Source organism: Staurois parvus, unplaced genomic scaffold (genome assembly GCF_062004578.1).
Source record: "Staurois parvus isolate SC_StPar_1 unplaced genomic scaffold, SC_StPar_1.0 ptg000494l, whole genome shotgun sequence".
Taxonomy (NCBI): Eukaryota; Metazoa; Chordata; class Amphibia; order Anura; family Ranidae; genus Staurois; species Staurois parvus.
In genome coordinates, this window is record NW_028318290.1 from 228,044 (window position 1) to 248,373 (window position 20,330).

Here is a 20,330-nt window from a genome sequence, read left to right on the forward strand (position 1 = left end):
TGTCTCAGCAGATCTCCTGCAGCCTATTAGCTCCCATTTCCCTTTCTACGTCTCAGCAGATCTCCTGCAGCCTATTAGCTCCCATTTCCCTTTCTATGTCTCAGCGGATCTCCTGCAGCCTATTAGCACCCATTTCCCTCTCTATGTCTCAGCGGATCTCCTGCAGCCTATTAGCACCCATTTCCCTCTCTATGTCTCGGCAGATCTCCTGCAGCCTGTTAGCACCCATTTCCCTCTCTATGTCTCAGCGGATCTCCTGCAGCCTATTAGCTCCCATTTCCCTCTCTACGTCTCAGCAGATCTCCTGCAGCCTATTAGCACCCATTTCCCTCTCTATGTCTCGGCAGATCTCCTGCAGCCTACTAGCACCCATTTCCCTCTCTATGTCTCAGCGGATCTCCTGCAGCCTATTAGCACCCATTTCCCTCTCTATGTCTCGGCAGATCTCCTGCAGCCTATTAGCACCCATTTCCCTCTCTATGTCTCAGCGGATCTCCTGCAGCCTATTAGCTCCCATTTCCCTCTCTACGTCTCAGCAGATCTCCTGCAGCCTGACTGCTCGGGTTACACATTTTGGCTCCTCTGATTTTGCAGTAAATGTGATTGCATTAGTCCCGTTGATTTTCGTATTTCCATGTAATAAAAGGTGTCACATGATGTCGGGTTCCCCTTTCTCTCCTCCCTGAGTGTGTATTTAGAGGCGGAGCTCCTGCTGGAATGGCGGTCAGAGGCGGAGTCTAGGAGGGAGACTGACAGAACCCGCAGCAGACTTGCAGGAGTGAGCGAGGAGGATCCGGTTCCTTTACCATCGGAGATGAGGAGAGTGTGAAGGATGTTTGTGACTCTGGGAGCTGAAAAGCTGGGAGTCCTATTGGTGTGGTGAGGGGGAAGCACTACTAGGGGGCGCCCTCACCATCCCGTGTACAAGAGGTGGAAGAAGGCGGGGCTACACTACAGCTGACACAGTATGGAGGGCGGAGCACTTTCACACCTTATCAACTTTTCACTGATTTCACTGATTGGTGGATTTTTGGAGTAAAATAAGTGGATTGAAGTAGATGCAAAGTGGAAGCGGTGGACTTGCAGAGAACACTATACTGAGCACACAATATTCTCTGTCTCCATGGATTTGCACAGGATTTGAGATGATTTCCTATAGCAGCAAATCTGATGAGATGAATGAAGTGGTGTAAAGTGGAAGCAGTGGATCTGCAGGGAGCAGCATCTTGAGCACAAAGCACTTTATGTTGTGGATGGATTTGCACACGGTTCAGTTTCCTTCATTTATTGATAAACCCCATAAGACCAATGAAGTGGGTGTAAAGTGGAAGCAGTGGATGTGCAGAGAATAGGATTTGGAGCCCCGAGCTCTTTATCTCTGAATGTCTCCACATATTTGTAGTGTATTTGTGATGATTTCTGTGCACACACAATAGGACAGCGCTGTGACACATAATGCTCTTCTAGATGACAGGGAATCCTTCCCTTTGTTACAGCAGCAGTCCGCTAGAAGGTTTTTGTAGGTTTGGAGTTGTTACACATAGCGCGGGTTTTATCCATTTATAGTGATGACAGCATTGCCCAAATCTGGGGGTCACCAGCCATTTCCACCCTTTACTCCCAGCTGGGGTTATTATTAGAGATGAGCGAATTATTCAAAAATTCGATTCGACTGATTTGGCGAATTCGTGAAAAAAATTTGATTCGAGTCGAATATATTCGCTGCAAATTTAACTTATAAAAGGGTTTCTAGGCTTCAGAGAGCCTTTATATTAGTGCAGAACACTGTACCTTTAATTTAAATGCCCTTGGAGTCTGCTGGGGAAGAGAAATAATACTGTCAGTCAGTATGACATGCAGATGAGTGCCGTCGATCTTAGAATCACCGCACACTTCACTCATTTGGGCAGTCACGGGGCCAAAACCAGAGTGTGGAGCCACAGTGTGGCGGTGGAGGCAGCAGCAATGGGAGGCCATACAGCACCCTATGACAAAATGGAACCCACCAGCAGTGTGAGGAGACCTGAAAGTGGCACATGGCAGAGTGTGGCGATGGAGACAGCAGCAATGGGAGGCGGTACAGGGACCCATGAGACACTGTGGACCTGGCAGCAGCGTGAGGAGGCGGTACAGGGGCTCATGGCAGATTAGGGGCCTGGCAGCAGCAATGGGAGGCCCGTAATCTGCCAGCATCCTATGACAAAATGGAACCCAGCAGCAGTGTGAGGAGACCTGAAAGTGGCACTGTCTTGGAAATTCGCTTTAACGAATTTCTCCTTACCGTGAGTACTCGCAGTTGGATGCGCAGAAATCCCCCATAAAGCTGTGCGAATCTCGCTTACCACGACTGCAGCCAAACTACACGATTCCTGCCCATCCAAATACTTTGGTTCTGTTGAATTTGTGGGTGATTGGAGCTCCGTTACCCTAGAATGATCACACGACACTCTAAGGCTGGTTGCAACTCACATAAGGGCCGGCTTTAGGCTCAGCTCTCTGTTTTATTAAGAATACACACATGCCCCCCACATGAATAAAGTCAATCCCTCCCACCGAACAATACAATGGGGATTGCCTATACAGAGGATGTACATTCCAATTGGAGCATAGCCTTTGCTATTATCTATCACTGGTCCTCCCCCATGAGTCTTCTGAGGTCAGCAGACTTCCTCCCCTTCCCCCCTATGAGCCATCTGAGGTCATATTTCCTGTCCTACTAGCTTCTATTGGTATGCAAAATTCTCTGCACAAGCATCTCCCTAAAAATATCAGTCTGTACCTGGATGGGCCCGATACGATCTTTATTAAAACACATCCATCCCAGATACAGTTCAGATTAGTAATGGGTTGTAAGATATGCACAAGCCTACACGTGGAGTTCACACCGCTTGCGCATTGCGTTATGAAGCCCACGTGGTACCATGCTGCTGATATGCGGATACAGGCCCACGGTCTACTGACAGCAGCATTCGCATGGAATGCTGTGGTGGTATACACGCCGGTCTATAAGCGCAGATCTGCCATCTCATCCATTACCAAGCTGAGTACTGTAATACATACATTGTACATGCGCATGGCCCAATTGCAGCCTTCAGAGCTTTAATTAAGCCACACGAGAGACATATGAATAACACGAATATATGACACATTTAAAGTTCGACCAACAATACAAAATTTCCATGACATTCCCTCCTGTTTTATCATATTCTCCTCGTGTCCCTTCTTGATCTTCTTCAGCTTGATGGGTGTAGTCTCAAACTTCAAAGAGTTCCTGTAGTTGTCCCTGAGAATAAAGCTCCACGGGGTACCTGAAACAACAAGACCCGACGCAGACTCGACGCAAACAGGCTTGATTGAAGCGATGATCCTCAAGAGCGTTGGAACCTTCACTACAGGAAGGCTCTTGCAAAAACCACAAACAGACTTGTGGTATGAATAAAGCTTGTGATCCCACGGTGGTCTGGGGAGATCCAGCAATAGATTCTTAAATTGCCCCTGCAGACGGGGCCACACAAGGCTGGTCTCGACCCAGACAGTTTTCCAAATCGCAGACACAAACAATGATGAGGCTTGAAGCTTGCTTGAAGGTCTTGGAGAATGTGGTCTTCAGAGAGATAAATTAGAGGGAAGCCAGGACGTAATCTGTAGAGAAGGTGGTTGGTTGGTGAGGTCTTCCCCCGATCAGTGGTTGGAGTGGGATCCCCGGAGCGGGCATGGAGATGTGGTCGTCTGCCCGAGCTTGGCTTACACGGTCGATGAGGCAACAGGAACATCTCACCGCGGCATATAAAAGGCAGATGAAAAAGAGAAGCATCAGGATATACACTCCCACTTCCTTCAACCAAGATCCGATGGAGAACAGGAAATCTCCCAATCCTCCCAAACCCTTGAACGGATTCCAACCCTCACTAGCTATAGCTCTAGCTTTTCCCTGTAGTTCACTAACTTTGTCCATATGGGCCTGGACCTTGTCATCGGTGTCTTCTATCCAAGTACAACAATCCTCTCCGATGAACTCACAGAACCCCCCTTTGGCGGCTAAAAGATAATCAAGGGCCATCTTCTCCTGAAGCACTAAAATTCCCATCTGCCGTTGTTCTTGGGCAATTTCTCTGACAGCCTCTACGGTCTCGTTAAACATACTATCCACGATGACAGAAAAATTGTTCAGGCGCTTCATAAGTTCTATTCCCCATCCTGTCCATGAGGGGAACCAAGCCCATGCCTGGTCGCCCTCAGAGAACAGTTCCCTGCGAACTCTCCCTGCCATCCTTACCTTCTTGTGGACCATCAACTCTTCATGGTCCATCACTACATAGGATGCGGGGACTAGCTTTATGAGGGCACACGAACCTTTCGCGTTCTGGGGGAATGTTCTATAGGCTGCCGAACCACACAGAAAATAGTATGGACCTGTCAGAGCAGAGCAGGAAGAGTTCCTCGTTCGGCCTCTGGCACTGAGCAACAGTTGCACAGACTGGGGGATTGCTCCCTCAGTCTGCACATCACATCCGTCCTTCCAACACACGTGGTCTGGTCGGTCAGTGTGGTTACTCAGAAGGGAAGTCTGGTTAGTCAGATTGACAGTTATACCTCCCTCACAGGTGGTAGTCCCAACAAACTTGTTACCTGTGCCAAAGCTGATGTTAAAGCACACCTGAGGGCTGCCTAGCTGCCCAGTTACCCATAATGGACTGACGAGGGCCCTACAGGAGCTAGAGCTAATATTGGTGCTGAAACTGATGTTACCTGCTAAAAATGTGTCATTAAGTTCTACCGATAAATGTCTACGTGGGGGCTGACCAGGGGTCCCTTGCTTTTTCATGCCGACGCGGATGTCATATAGGGCATGAACAGCGGCCATTGCGGACATGTGATGACTGGGTGGGGGCTTAGAGCATACCCAACAGTTGGTTTTGTTGGCGGTTCTGGCTAAACGTAGGTGCATTTTAAATAAAAGGTTGGGGTATCTGCCATCTTTTCCTCCGTTCACACACATGTAAGACATACAAACAAAAAGAAAAATGACACCCCTCATTCTCTGGTGTAGCTGAGAAGCTTCTTGCAGTGGCTTGCGTGCACCCAGTTGTCTCGTCCCTCGAGCTTGAGTGAGGTAGGTGTCGTCAGCTGGACTTGGTATGGTCCGGTGAACCGTGGCTCGAGTCCGGTTCTTTGATGTTTCTTTAGGACGACCCAATCACCTGGCTCAATAGAAAGAACACCTGTTATTGTATTTGGATCGGGGAGCGATTCGCGAACCCGATGGTGTATCTTCTGCAGCTCCCGTTGCAGAGATTGCACATAACCTGTAAGCTGTGAATGCAAAGACGACAACTGTTGAGGAAAGTACAACCCTGTTTTGGGAGGTCCCCCAAACAACACCTCGTAGGGTGACAGCCCATGTGGTTGCCGAGGGGCATTCCGGATGGAATAGGGGGCAATGGGGAGACACTCAGGCCAAGGTTTTTGGGTATCGGAAGACGTTCAACCTTACCGCTACTCTCGGGGTGATATGGGGTGTGTCGCCGCTGACTCCAGTTCCACCAAAGAGATGCAGTCGTGTCCTTTGGAAGAGAGATTAGTAGTGGACAAAGAAGACATGTTAGCAGAAGAGGTGTTAGTATTGTTAGTCGTGTTGCAAAATTCAGCACTGTCATTGCTGTCCTCCCCCCCCTTCTCATCTTCCGACACAGGAAGAAGAGAAGCTGGGTTAAGAATAGTGCATCGTTTGATAGTGAGGTTAGTAGGGGTTAGGAGGGTTTTCCCCTGAGAGGGGTACCTTGCCTTGGATGTCCTGTTTTCGCAGGACCGTTCTTGCTGCACTGGTGTCGGTGAGGCAAGGGAGGGGATATTTTAATTCCTCTAGAAAAAGATGGATCTGGGCCGACACCGATTTGTCAACTTCCTATGAGAATTCATAGGAGTTACTTACCATGGTGGTCATAGGGGCGGAGGACTCATCAGGAATGAACTGCCACCGACCTTTAGGTAATTGGGGACAGCTCCTCCTCATGTGCCCCGTTTGGTGGCACTGGAAGCACCTGGGTGGGGGCCTATCCTTCCTGTGACCCAGATCCCTTGGTTTTTCGTGTGGGGTCTGGGACATAAGAACTTTGGCCTTGTCTTGTTTTCTTCTATCCATTTCCCTCTCTATTGCCGCAAGAGTGGAAAGGATAGCAGGGATAGACATCTCATTATATTCGGGTCGGACCAGAACTAGCCTTTCCCGAATTTTAATATTGATGCCTTCCAAAAATTTGGCCCGCAACAGAATGTGCGTCGCGGTCACCTTTACCCCTTCAGTTGGAGCATCAGGTCCAACTTCCAGATCCGCATCCAGTGCCGTCTGCTTGAGACGGCGCCAGAAGCAGGCGCTTTCCTCATTAGGACCCTGGGTGAGCTTCATCATGTCCGTAGTAGAGGTAGCACCATACATTTCTGGAAGCTTTGCCTTTAGCTGTGTACAGAACTCTTTGCCCCCTGAAGTCATCTCCTCATGCGTGGTTATAGAGCACCCTGCAATCACTGTACTGGCCACTTCCATGCCCACCTTTGCCCGTAGGATCTGTGCACAATCTGACCCGCTCATACCATAGCTGAACTGGTTTTGTCCAAACATTCGAGCAAATCCTCTCGGATTGACTCGATAGTCCGGGAGCTCAGCCAGAATAGTGCGGATCTCTGCCGGGGTGAAGGGGACATGCCAAACTACCCGTTCCCCTAAAGTCCATTCCCCCTGTGCATTGGGAGGACCTTCAAATTGCTGCACCCTGACTGGATAGGCCTCGGTCCGGGAAGAGTGCAAGGGCTGACCCAGCATCATCGGTGGGCTTAGATTAACCACCTCGCTTACTGCACCTTCAGGTTTGAGGTCCCTCAGATCAGGGTATAGCTGGGGGGCAGGGGTCTGATCAGTGGTTCGTAGCGCTTTGATGCAATCCGCCCTGTTTTTTTAACCGGGTGTCTATTCCCCTTGATTCACAGATAGTCTGCAAATCGGTTGTTGAGTAGGCTTCATAGTTGGAAACAGAAGGAGCTGGGGTGAAGCAGGGAGAAGGGAGAGGTAGAGGCAGAGGCTGAGGCATAGAGACAGAAGACACAGAAGGTATGTCAAGAGTGACGTCACTAACAGAAGAGACAGGTGCAGTTATACTTATCTCAGCCACTGTTGGTTGAGACTTCCCCCCCAAACTCACCTTCATCAGTTGTGCAGCTGTCCTTACCCTGAAGAGGGCTGGTTCCCCCTCTCTCTTCATGGACTGACTACTGCCCATCGTGACTAGTCACTGGTATATATCCCGCGTCCGGGTACCTGTTTACCCCCTGGAGCACTCGGTGGGATCCTACCGAGAGGCCTGATTCCACCACTTTCCCAGCACAGCGTAATTTATGTGATACTTATCGATCACCCGAAGCGCATCAAGTGGCGGTCAGACTGAGAGCACACCTCCCACTCCCACAGCGCAATTTGTGTGATCCTGACCACCCGAAGTGTTTGTGGTAACCAGGACTTCCCTGGACTGCCCACTCACACAGCGTAATTTATGTGGTTCTCATCACCCACTGTGTTTGGCAGGCCACACCGCACAATGATGAAAGTGGCTTTTCTCTCCCTGCACACAGTAGCTAACACAAGTCAAAACAAAAAGAGGGGTTCTTGGATGTTACTTAGGGGTCACTGGTTGGGCAGAAACCTGCTAACTGACCTTTAGGAAATTTGTGTAAAGAAAAAAACTTTCCTAATACACACAGAAAAACCCTTTTTCAACCTGAAAAACTGTTAAAAAGGACAAAGTGGATCCTTATGAAAAACACGGGACGTTTCACAGTAAAACAATTACACAGAGGTAAACCGAAAAACTGCGCCAAAAGTAACCTTGTTGCTGACGCAAAAATCACTCCTATCAGCACCGCTAAACGATCCACGTTATACACGCAATCTTTACTGCAACCACCTAGAACCGTTTACACAAAAAGTCTGCTGGACGTGAAACACGCGACACAGCAGCTTAAAACAAACCCGCTTTACAATAAGGAACTACTTTTAACAGGAAAAACACAAGAAAAACATAATCACTATACAAGAAATCTATGTGCAAAAACCCAGACTTCACTGCGCTCATTAAATGTGGAACACGTGAAGGGAAAACTCGCTTAATACACTTTAAATTGGCTGGCAATACGCAAATTTAAAGCTAAAAGCAAACAAATGAAACTGTAAAAAATTTGGATTAAAAACACAATATGGGTCAAATGCATATAGGAAACTTCATGCACATTGCATAGAGATTACTGCACATTTGGTAGCCAACAAAATGGCCACCAAACAAAAGGAGTCCATGTGGTTTGTCAAGAAGATGACCCCCCACAGAGGAGCACATGGCAGATACTAGAATGACCCCCCACAGAGGAGCACACGGCAGACTCTAGCCTCAAAATTGCCTCTTACATAAAACAGACTTTTAGACAGAACATACACTGGACAATTACACAACAATATGAAGCACACATACAACACAATTTGGGCACAATCACAGAACGGACATAAAACACCAACATATCACACTAACATGCACATGTAACAAAAAGGACCCCCTGCTGCATGCTTGCTGGGAGCAGTGGTACCACAAAACATTGTACAGACCACATAACACAGATCTTACAACAGTTAACAATTAACCTAAGCCTTTCAGCACTGTAATAATTACCTCACGTGGAGGGGGGTAAAGCAATCACCACAGTACCTACAACCCGCAAATACTTACCTAACACTATGCAACAACTTTTACCCACTAAAACATATACCCGTTTAATTTTTGGTTGGAAGATTTTTTAAACTTGACCAAATCCAGCCAACCAAAACCCCCCCCTCTGCTGCGTTCCGCAGAGACAAACCCTTGTCTTTCACCCACAAATCAAGAGTTTAGGACAAAAAACGAGGTCCTTGTTAAGCGGTATTTCTTGTTAGCTAACAGAGAGCGAAATCAGCCACACGAACACGCAAAAAGCGATCCTCTTAATGGCAGAGAGACCTGAAATGTGCCGGCATACTTTTTGCTAGTTCATGATGGCCATTCCCCCCTCGTTCTAGGTTAGCTACGCAAGAATACGCGTTAGTATCCACCAGGCTCGCCAAACTGTCTTGGAAATTCGCTTTAACGAATTTCTCCTTACCGTGAGTACTCGCAGTTGGATGCGCAGAAATCCCCCATAAAGCTGTGCGAATCTCGCTTACCACGACTGCAGCCAAACTACACGATTCCTGCCCATCCAAATACTTTGGTTCTGTTGAATTTGTGGGTGATGGAGCTCCGTTACCCTGGAATGATCACACGACACTCTAAGGCTGGTTGCAACTCACATAAGCGCCCGCTTTAGGCTCAGCTCTCTGTTTTTATTAAGAATACACACATGCCCCCCACATGAATAAAGTCAAACCCTCCCACCGAACAATACAATGGGGATTGCCTATACAGAGGATATACATTCCAATTGGAGCATAGCCTTTGCTATTATCTATCACTGGTCCTCCCCCATGAGTCTTCTGAGGTCAGCAGACTTCCTCCCCTTCCCCCCTATGAGCCATCTGAGGTCATATTTCCTGTCCTACTAGCTTCTATTGGTATGCAAAATTCTCTGCACAAGCACTCCCTAAAAATATCAGTCTGTACCTGGATGGGCCCGATACGATCTTTATTAAAACACATCCATCCAAGATACAGTTTCAAGTTGGTAATGGGTTGTAAGATATGCATAAGCCTACACGTGGAGTTCACACCGCTTGCGCATTGCGTTATGAAGCCCACGTGGTACCATGCTGCTGATATGTGGATACAGGCCCACGGTCTACTGACAGCAGCATTCGCATGGAATGCCGTGGTGGTATACACGCCGGTCTATAAGCGCAGATCTGCCATCTCATCCATTACCAAGCCGAGTACTGTAATACATACATTGTACATGCGCATGGCCCAATTGCAGCCTTCAGAGCTTTAATTAAGCCACACGAGAGACATATGAATAACACGAATACATGACACATTTAAAGTTCGACCAACAATACAAAATTTCCATGACAGTTACATGTGCATATGTGTAAACAGTTTAGAAACTGACCTTCTGGGATGTTGGCCTCAGCATCCAGAGGGGGCTGGAGCTCCCCCATAGCAGGTGGGGCATTGGGAAGTACAACTACATGAAGAGTAACAAAAAAAAGACACCGTAAAGATGCGAGTCCTGACATTTGACAAACACATGGATGTTAAACAGTCACATAGTACAGGCCCCGGTAGTAAGTCCTAGCACTAACCAACATAGCAAAGTCCTCTTTCGGTTTGGGTTACTAAACTAGATGACCAGAAGAGCTTAAGGACAAATTCAGCAAGCTGCTCATATCCTACAATGCTGACATACTCTCTGGATGTCCATTGACGATGTTTCAGATCACCTTAGGATGTAACCCAAATGTTACAGCTGACAGCCATGATAAGGAACAGTCTTCCTTGCCAGTGGTGTGGTGCCAGCATTCCAATGTTGGAGAGGCTTGCTCTTGACAAGAGGAATTGGCTCACACACATCAGCTTAGCTACGCTTACACTACAGTAATAGTGGAAACACTCATTGGTCATCCCTTGCAGCCATTCCCACTTTCCTTTCTGGGGTCTACAATAGAGTGACGTCAATCATCCCAAAGCAAAGGTCACAGGTCGGCAGCAGATCTGAAGCTTCCCAGGAAGATGTCACAAGGTCTAAGTCTTTGACAGTCTAGCTGTAAAAGGGTTCAGTCCATACAATATTCTCCTCCCCTATGCCAAAACACAAATGCCCCCTCGAGTGTTAACACATGCACACTGCAAGGTGGCATTTGTAGCTTGGAGCAGATTGGGAATCACAAACAAAAATAAGTCTGGTGCCAGGCTTACCACCCTTTACCCAACACACCTCATGTGACACCCCCACACATAGACACTGTCCAAAAGCAAATATTGTAAAGTTGATCACATTCACACAAATGGGACATACCTGGGTCCTGGGGCTCAGGGGAACTGGAGGAGAGTTGACCCTCCTCCAAAGACTCCACCTCTTCCTCCTCCTCCTCCTCCATCTATTCTCTCCTGGGGGCTCTGGAGTGCAGCCACTCCCTTTCTGAGTGCCAGTTAACTTGAAAAAAACACAAGCAAAAGAGCTCCACATGTCAGTATAATTTGAGGCTTTGTAAACTTAAGAGTTTACTACAAACACACACACTGTTGAAACCAAGCCTTACATTCTCTCAGACTTGAAGTACAAGGTGCAGACTAACTCCAGATAAGTTTGGATAGTGTATGACCCTAGGGAGCCATGGAAGTCCAAGAAAGTCGAACGTGAAATTCTGGCTCATGAACGTCCAAATAGAAGAGGGTGCACTCATGAAAATGAACAAAGTCCAATCTTTATGTCGGACATTGTAAGGGGTTGTGGTGTTAACAGCCACTGTGCCCTTAGCTGCAACCTTTTCAAAGGTTGACACAAGGGAAAGGCCTTAACCATTGTATATTCAAAGACACACAACTCAGAACACTTCCCAAACACTAATAGCCGAGAAGCTCCTCAGAGATAGGCTCTCCCACCCCTCTGCTAGTGTATTTTGGGGGCACATATCTTGTGTTGGATGGTCATTGGAAATTTAGTCAAAAGGCCAAAGTTTCTTGCCTTCATGCATTCACAGCATGAAAACCCCACTGCTTGGCATCCTCCTCAGGCCCCCAAAATACTGACCTGCTGCCAATTATCATCCCATGCTGTGCTACAGAGTAGAACTTGGTCTCCAAAAGGTATGGATGTGTACAGGCCTACACATATTGAGCTAATAACTGCCTGGCCACTACACTAGGATCCACATTGGAAGCTGTATTCTCAAAACTGCTTGAGCATGTGTTGTAAGGAAGCAAGCAATATTACTTAAAGTATTACTAAACCCACAACAGTCCAAGCAGTGTAAATATGCAGTAAAGCATCCTTGTTATACTCGCTGTGTAACCTAAGGGGTTAATACTCTGTCTTGTGTAAGAAGGCTGTTTGATCCTGTCTTCTCTGCCCCTCGTCTTGTTGAAATGACCAACTGATACAGACTGAATCCGTAATCACATGCACATGCTCAGTTTGCTGTGCATTGCTATACTTTTTGGGTGTTGGTTTGGGGAGGGTGCATGTGATCAGCACAGGGCCAATCAGCACTGTTCACATAGAGGGCCAGAAGATTCACATCCTCCTAGAGCAGAAAGAAAAATACTCAAAGTTTAAACCGAGCTCTGCTGAAGTCACAAGACTGCTCTAACTGCTGATGCAAAAAGGTATTTAGCTGTTTTTATGCCCTTAAATACTTGCATTGCCATGTTCTGTTTACTGCGGGAGACCAGAGTGAATTCTGGGTCCAAGGAGAGCGGATATAGTTAATGCAGGGTCTGCGTAGACCAGATAGAGTGAATTCTGGGTCCAGGGAGAGCGGATATAGGTAATGCAGGGTCTGCGTAGACCAGATAGAGTGAATTCTGGGTCCAGGGAGAGCGGATATAGTTAATGCAGGGTCTGCGTAGACCAGACAGAGTGAATTCTGGGTCCAGGGAGAGCGGATATAGTTAATGCAGGGTCTGCGTAGACCAGATAGAGTGAATTCCAGGTCCAGGGAGAGCGGATATAGTTAATGCAGGGTCTGCGTAGACCAGACAGAGTGAATTCTGGGTCCAGGGAGAGCGGATATAGTTAATGCAGGGTCTGCGTAGACCAGATAGAGTGAAATCTGGGTCCAGGGAGAGCGGATATGGTTAATGCAGGGTCTGCGTAGACCAGATCGAGTGAATTCTGGGTCCGGGGAGAGCGGATATAGTTAATGCAGGGTCTGCGTAGACCAGATAGAGTGAATTCTGGGTCCAGGGAGAGCGGATATAGTCAATGCAGGGTCTGCGTAGACCAGATAGAGTGAATTCTGGGTCCAGGGAGAGCGGATATAGTTAATGCAGGGTCTGCGTAGACCAGACAGAGTGAATTCCGGGTCCAGGGAGAGCGGATATAGGTAATGCAGGGTCTGCGTAGACCAGATAGAGTGAATTCTGGGTCCAGGGAGAGCGGATATAGTTAATGCAGGGTCTGCGACGACCAGACAGAGTGAATTCTGGGTCCAGGGAGAGCGGATATAGTCAATGCAGGGTCTGCGTAGACCAGATAGAGTGAATGTGGGCTTCGGGGTTTAGTTACACTCTAAGCCTGACATACATAGATTAAAAGGGAAGTCCAGCCCAAGATTTTTGGACTGTACCTCTCCTGTGGATTACAGAAGTGTAGTTCATTTGGCACTCCTGCGACACATTTTCAGGGGACAGCTGCATTCTATTCACTGAAGTCACACAGCATGGCCAGACTGGATCAAGATCCCGACTTTCAAGTCATGATATACTGCAGACTCTGGAGCAGCAACTGGATCAGCCTAGCCACGAATAACAAAGAGTTTTAGCCTGCCAGTGCCTCCCCCTCCACAGCACAGTAAGTGCTGGGGGGTTGAGCTGACAGAAAACATGTGATTGCAGATGTCACAGCATGCCTGATCTCCCAGAAACCCCCAACCCCTCCTGGTGCCTGTGTCCCCTCACCCACCCCTTCTCATCCTGTAGCAGCCTTTGAAGTTGGGCTGCACAGGATGAGAAGTGTCACTTCTTCCCCCCTGCTGCTTGTCACTTCCTCCCATCCTGCAAAGCCCCATGGGAGGAAGGTGACCCCCTGCGGCCCATGGGAGGAAGGTGACCCCCTGCGGCCATACAGCCAGGAGAGGGATAGCCTCCCACCAGGGGGTTCCGGAGCAGGGCCGTCGTCCTGTCGCTGTGCGCCCCCCCGGCGGCGCTAGCATGGGTGCGAGGCTTCCCACACCTGCACCCGCCGGAGATAAAGAGAGCAAGGCCCGTGTCAAGAGGGCGTGCCTCGTTGCCCGGGCAACGCAGCACTGGGCTGGACGTTGCCAGGGCAACAGGGAGCCAACACAGGATTCTCCCAGGTGTTTTGTCTGCTGCGAAGCTGCTGGGAGGTCTGCACTGAGGCGAGACCCCCGCAGCCACTCTGCATAATACTCTGGGGATACCAGGATTATTAGCCGCTGAACACTCTGCTAATACTCGGGGCTCAGGAGGAGTACCCGCTGCTACACTGCCTAATACTGTGAGGCCAGGATTGCAAGTGTTGCAGTGTGCTGTAGAAGTGGACCCTCTGCTGTGTGCTGATAAGTGTCGCCCCCTGTTGTAGGCCGCTGTGAGCCAGGAAAACCCCTGCCGGAACTGTGAGTGTTTGTGCCCCTGTTTTCCTCCCCTGTATGGAAGGGCTGTGAACTCTCCCTCCTTTCCCTTCCCTGCCTGGATTACAATTTAACAGAGACTCTAAGTTTGCCCTTCTTGGGGCCAAATTACAATTTTTTGGGGAGCCATCCCTGCTCTTCCCCTGCCCTGAGAACTTGGACGCTACCTTCATACCCAAATTGAGTGACTGTCCTAATTCAAGAAAGCTTTGTGTGTTTATCATCTGCTCTGTGTGTTTGGTCCTGCCTACGCTCCATCACAGCAGAGTTACCACCCTTACAACCTAGGGGGGACAGATGAAGTATTGGACCAATGCTTCAACCACCTAGGTAAGTTGCAGTAGTGGAAACAAAAACAAGGCCAACTTAGATAAGAAACTACAGTCCGGCCAATATTAAGCAGTCAAATTAGCCTACAGCTATGGTCAGCATGATTGTACAGAAGGTAAATCACCAAACACATTGAAGGTACTTACTAGAGATGAGCGAATCGAACCAGGCGAACCGGAATTCGAGTCGAATTTCAGGAAATATTCGATTCGCGTCGAATCCGAAATTTTGCCTACTTCGGGTGCGCGAATCGAACATTTCCCGATCAGCCGGCAAAAGTGTCCCTGCAGTGAGCTCCGCTATTTCTGACAGTTCTCTGACAGAAGGAACACATGTTTAGCGGTTGAAACATTGTATCTATTAGTTTACATTTAGGATACAGATGTTTCAACCGCTGTACATGTGAAGAAGCTGTCAGAGAACTGTCAGAAATAGAGGAACTCTGCACATACACTTTTTGCCGGCTTGGAATTATTCTTCTTTTCATCCTACTTCTTCTTCTTCTTCTTCTTCATCCTCATCCTCATCCTCTTCTTCTGAGGATGAGGATGAGGATGAAGAAGAAGAAGAAGAAGTAGGATGAAAAGAAGAATAATTCCAAGCCGGCAAAAAGTGTATGTGCAGAGTTCCTCTATTCTGCAGATACACTTAGAGGAGCTCTGCACATACACTTTTTGCCGGCTTGGAATTAATCTTATTTTTATCCTACTTCTTCTTCTTCTTCATCCTCATCCTCATCCTCAGAAGAAGAAGAAGAGGATGAGGATGAAGAAGAAGAAGAAGAAGTATGATGAAAATAAGAATAATTCCAAGCCGGCAAAAAGTGTATGTGCAGAGTTCCTCTATTCTGCAGATACACTTAGAGGAGCTCTGCAGATACACTTAGAGGAACTCTGCACATACACTTTTTGCCGGAAACCGCTGTATGGAGGGAATGTCCCAGAACTGTCAGAAATAGACTATTTCTGACAGTTCTGGGACATTCACTCCATACAGCGGTTTCAACCGCTGTATGGAGGGAATGTCATAGAACTGTCAGAAATAGACTATTAATGACAGTTCTGGGACTGTCCTTCCATACAGCGGTTGAAACATTGTATCTATTTGTTTCCATAAATGGATCCATTTATGGAAACAAATAGATACAATGTTTCAACCGCTGTATGGAAGGAATGTCCCAGAACTGTCATAAATAGTCTATTTCTGACAGTTCTATGACATTCCCTCCATACAGCGGTTGAAACCGCTGTATGGAGTGAATGTCCCAGAACTGTCAGAAATAGACAGAAACTGTCACAGAACTGTCCTTCTTCTCATCCTTCTTCTCATCCTTCTTCTCATCCTTCTCCTTCTTCTCATCCTTCTCCTTCTTCTCATCCTTCTCCTTCTCCTTCTCCTTCTTCTCATCCTTCTCCTTCTTCTCATCCTTCTTCTCATCCTTCTCCTTCTTCTCATCCTTCTCCTTCTCCTTCTTCTCATCCTTCTCCTTCTTCTCATCCTTCTCCTTCTCCATCTTCTCATCCTTCTCCTTTTCCTTCTTCTCATCCTTCTCCTTCTGCTTCTCCTTCTTCTCATCCTTCTCCTTCTTCTCATCCTTCTCCTTCTTCTCATCCTTCTCCTTCTCCTTCTTCTCATCCTTCTCCTTCTTCTCATCCTTCTCCTTCTTCTCATCCTTCTCCTTCTTCTCATCCTTCTCCTTCTCCTCATCCTTCTCCTTCTTCTCATCCTTCTCCTTCTCCTTCTTCTCATCCTTCTCCTTCTCCTTCTTCTCATCCTTCTCCTTCTCCTTCTTCTCATCCTTCTCCTTCTCCTTCTTCTCATCCTTCTCCTTCTTCTCATCTTTCTCCTTCTCCTTCTCCTCATCCTTCTCCTTCTCCTTCTTCTCATCCTTCTCCTTCTTCTCATCCTTCTCCTTCTTCTCATCCTTCTCCTTCTCCTTCTTCTCATCCTTCTCCTTCTCCTTCTTCTCATCCTTCTCCTTCTCCTTCTTCTCATCCTTCTCCTTCTCCTTCTTCTCATCCTTCTCCTTCTTCTCATCCTTCTCCTTCTTCTCATCCTTCTCCTTCTCCTTCTTCTCATCCTTCTCCTTCTTCTCATCCTTCTCCTTCTTCTCATCCTTCTCCTTCTTCTCATCCTTCTCCTTCTTCTTCTTCTCATCCTTCTCCTTCTTCACATCCTTCTCCTTCTTCTCATCCTTCTCCTTCTTCTCATCCTTCTCCTTCTTCTCATCCTTCTCCTTCTCCTTCTTCTCATCCTTCTCCTTCTTCTCATCCTTCTCCTTCTCCTCATCCTTCTCCTTCTTCTCATCCTTCTCCATCTTCTCATCCTTCTCCTTCTCCTTCTTCTCATCCTTCTCCTTCTCCTTCTTCTCATCCTTCTCCTTCTCCTTCTTCTCATCCTTCTCCTTCTTCTCATCCTTCTCCTTCTCCTTCTTCTCATCCTTCTCCTTCTCCTTCTTCTCATCCTTCTCCTTCTCCTTCTTCTCATCCTTCTCCTTCTCCATCTTCTCATCCTTCTCCTTCTTCTCATCCTTCTCCTTCTTCTCATCCTTCTCCTTCTCCTTCTTCTCATCCTTCTCCTTCTCCTTCTTCTCATCCTTCTCCTTCTCCTTCTTCTCATCCTTCTCCTTCTCCTTCTTCTCATCCTTCTCCTTCTTCTCATCCTTCTCCTTCTTCTCATCCTTCTCCTTCTCCCTCTTCTCATCCTTCTCCTTCTCCTTCTTATCATCCTTCTCCTTCTCCTTCTTCTCATCCTTCTCCTTCTCCTTCTCCTTCCTCATCTCCAAGGGCATTTAAATTAAAGGTACAGTGTTCTGCACTAATTTAAAGGCTCTCTGAAGCCTAGAAACCCTTTTTATAAGTCATCTTCGTAGCGAAGAAATTCGCATTGAATCGAATTTCACACTGGAATTCGCCGAATCAGCCGAATCGAATTTGTGAGAAATTCGCTCATCTCTAGTACTTACAGTGGACCTGAGGGGGAGACCACTCCTCCCTCTGCTCTTCCTCCAGCTCACCCTCTTCCAATATGGCTGGAGCTACACAAACAACAAGAAAGAACAAAACCAACACATTGCAAACATCAAATTGACATAATGCACACAGAGAACAGGCAAGCACATCCAAGGCACTTACAGTGAGCTGGAGGTGAAGGGGCCTCCTGGTGCAGTCCAAATTCTGGAGGTGGCTGGTGGGCCTCCTCTTCCTCCAGAGAAAACCTTGCTTGAACTACACAAACAAGAAAGGACAATAATAACCCCTTTGAGAGAGCCAAGGACAACAAGGAACACAGAGAACAGACAAGCACATTCAATGAACTCACAGTGTGCCTCAGAAGAGGTATCCTCCTCCTCTTCCTCTTCCAACATGGCTGTTTTTTTTTTTTTTTTTTAAGTCCGCAAACGTGCAACTATAACGAAAAAACCCGTAAGTGTTCACAAAAAAGTGCAAGTGCAAACCACCACACAAAAAGTGCACTTAAGGGTGTGCTTTTGTCCTACCCCCGAAGGGGTTGGACCGTTACACTGATCCCCCGGGGCACGAAGATCCTGACAGGGACAAGGTTCCCATTTGGTCCTCCTGGCCAAAAGGCCTGGTGGACCACCGTTCCTTATGTCCAGCCGAAGCCGGACATCCAGTACTAGGCCAGGGGGTTCTCCCGAAGAGAAAACCCCCTAGGGACAGGGGAGGAAGGAACCGTATGGCCACACATCCTCCCCCTAGACTTCAGGGCAGGCCCGAGGACCCATACCCTCCATCCTATGAAAAAAAACACACACAAAAGTAAAAAGTGACAAACGTGGGGTGAGGAAAAATAAATAAATAATTAAATAAATCTATAAAAATAATAAAAAGTGTCGTGCCCAAATTGTGCACTGACCAGACCCTGAGGCCTGTAGCAAAAAAATTGCCCAGAACTTGACCAAAAGGCCCGGTCCTAGAGGCGCAGTGCAAAAAGTGTTTAAACTCGGTGACCATGTGCTCATTCGCAACGTGGGATCCCACACCCAAGTGCTACTCAGAGCACCCCTGAGGCAACTACTCAGGGGGCACCTAGTTTGCGGACTCTCTGCCTTCCCAGCCCCTGGCCAGACCAAGGTAGACCGTCCAAATCAGGAGGTAACTGGGTCCTTCAGACGTTCCAAAGGAGAATTACTCCCGAGGCCCCAGAACGAATCATGGCGCTCCCCGGTTTCTGTCCTCCCCGTAATAGCCATCCAGACCCCCATCATTCCAGTGAGGGTACTATACAACAACCATCCCCGCAAAGCTAGAATGGTCGGGAGCACCCCCACTGGACACTGATAAGAACAGATACTACACTTGATCTTAGCCAAAAGGCCGAGAACATGGCTGGTGCTACATAAACAACAAGATAGAACAGAACACATTGCAGACATCAAAGTTACATAATGCACAGAGAGAATAGGCAAGCACATCCAAGACACTTACAGTGAGCTGGAGGTGAGGGAGTCTCCGGCAGAACAGGCGACCGTGGAGACGGGGTGGTGGTGCCGCCGCTGCTGCCGCTTCCTCCTCCTCCTCCACTGGAGGCAACCTTGCTGGTACTACACAAACAAGAAAGAACAACAACAACAACCCCTTTGAGAGAGCCAAGGACAACAAGGAACACAGAGAACAGACAAGCACATTCAATGCACTTACAGTGAGCCTGAGAGGATGTGCCCTCCTCCTCCTCATCCCCCTCTTCCAACATAGCTGGTGTTACATAAACAACAAGATAGAACACAACAAACACATTGCACATATCAAAGTTACATAATGCACACAGAGCACAGCCAATCACATTCAAGGCACTTACGGTGGCCCTCCTCTTCACTCTCTTGTTCTACAAAAAGAATAACACAGAATCGGAACATTACTAACCTAAAAACATGGCAGAAGATTTCTCATAAACATGTGTGCCAAAGCTAGGGCCACAGGGCTGAATGACAACTGTCCATTTCCTGGTGTCAGGCCACACATACAGGCACAATTGCGTTTGTGTCCCTAATTTGTTATGTTTTGACTTTGGATGTACATCCACTGGGGCAGACTGTATCCTTTTCCACAACTTTGTCCACTGCACTACAGCAGATAGCAAGTCATGGTAGGAGGATGATTTGTTAAGTTTGTTGATCATGTATTTGCTATGCAATGACATGATCACAATGTCAATTTAGATATTAGGAACTCTTGGAAGTCCTAATGGGATTGGACCACACTTATCACATGGTATTTGGACCAATCACAGCACCCTGGTCAATATGATTGGCTGCAGACTATATATACCAGATCATAAAAAAGGCCACATGGCAGTAATGTAAGCAAGTCAAGACAATGTTAAACATTTCCGTTACAATGATTCCCAATGTAAGGACATGGCAAGATTGTCAGGATTACTAACCCAAAATCCCCCCAGATGTGCCCTCTCTATAATACTGTATTCATGTGTTAATGTTTTAATAATAACTAGAGATGAGCGAATTTTTCAAAAATTCGATTCGCCTGATTCGCCAAATTTTCTGAAAAAATTTGATTCGATTCGAATTTATTCGCCGCAAATTTTACTTATAAAAAGGGTTTCTAGGCTTCAGAGAGCCTTTATATTAGTGCAGAACACTGTACCTTTAATTTAAATGCCCTTGGAGTCTGCTGGGGAAGAGAAATAATACTGTCAGTCA

The 20,330-nt window shown here is 47.4% G+C and overlaps 1 protein-coding gene and 1 pseudogene across 5 annotated transcripts; both read right to left on the bottom strand.

Annotated features, from left to right (window-relative positions):
• Positions 1-2,455: 2,455 nt before the first annotated feature.
• LOC149452131 (uncharacterized) lies at positions 2,456-19,420 on the bottom strand. Of its 5 annotated transcripts, none has more exons than XM_089689730.1 (8): positions 19,312-19,420; positions 19,099-19,214; positions 17,969-18,055; positions 17,782-17,874; positions 17,613-17,684; positions 11,023-11,160; positions 10,117-10,191; positions 2,456-5,205 (listed from the first exon to the last, which is right to left on the bottom strand). In XM_089689730.1, exons 1-8 carry the CDS (start codon positions 19,412-19,414, stop codon positions 5,035-5,037), a joined length of 855 nt encoding a protein of 284 aa, XP_089545856.1. In that variant the 5' UTR covers positions 19,415-19,420; the 3' UTR covers positions 2,456-5,034. The 5 variants fall into 5 exon arrangements, with proteins under 5 accessions (XP_089545856.1, XP_089545858.1, XP_089545857.1 ...); XM_089689733.1 differs by having other exon boundaries at positions 5,069-5,201; XM_089689732.1 differs by lacking the exon at positions 17,969-18,055.
• Positions 18,884-18,999, bottom strand: LOC149452132 (U2 spliceosomal RNA; annotated as a pseudogene).
• Positions 19,421-20,330: the final 910 nt, after the last annotated feature.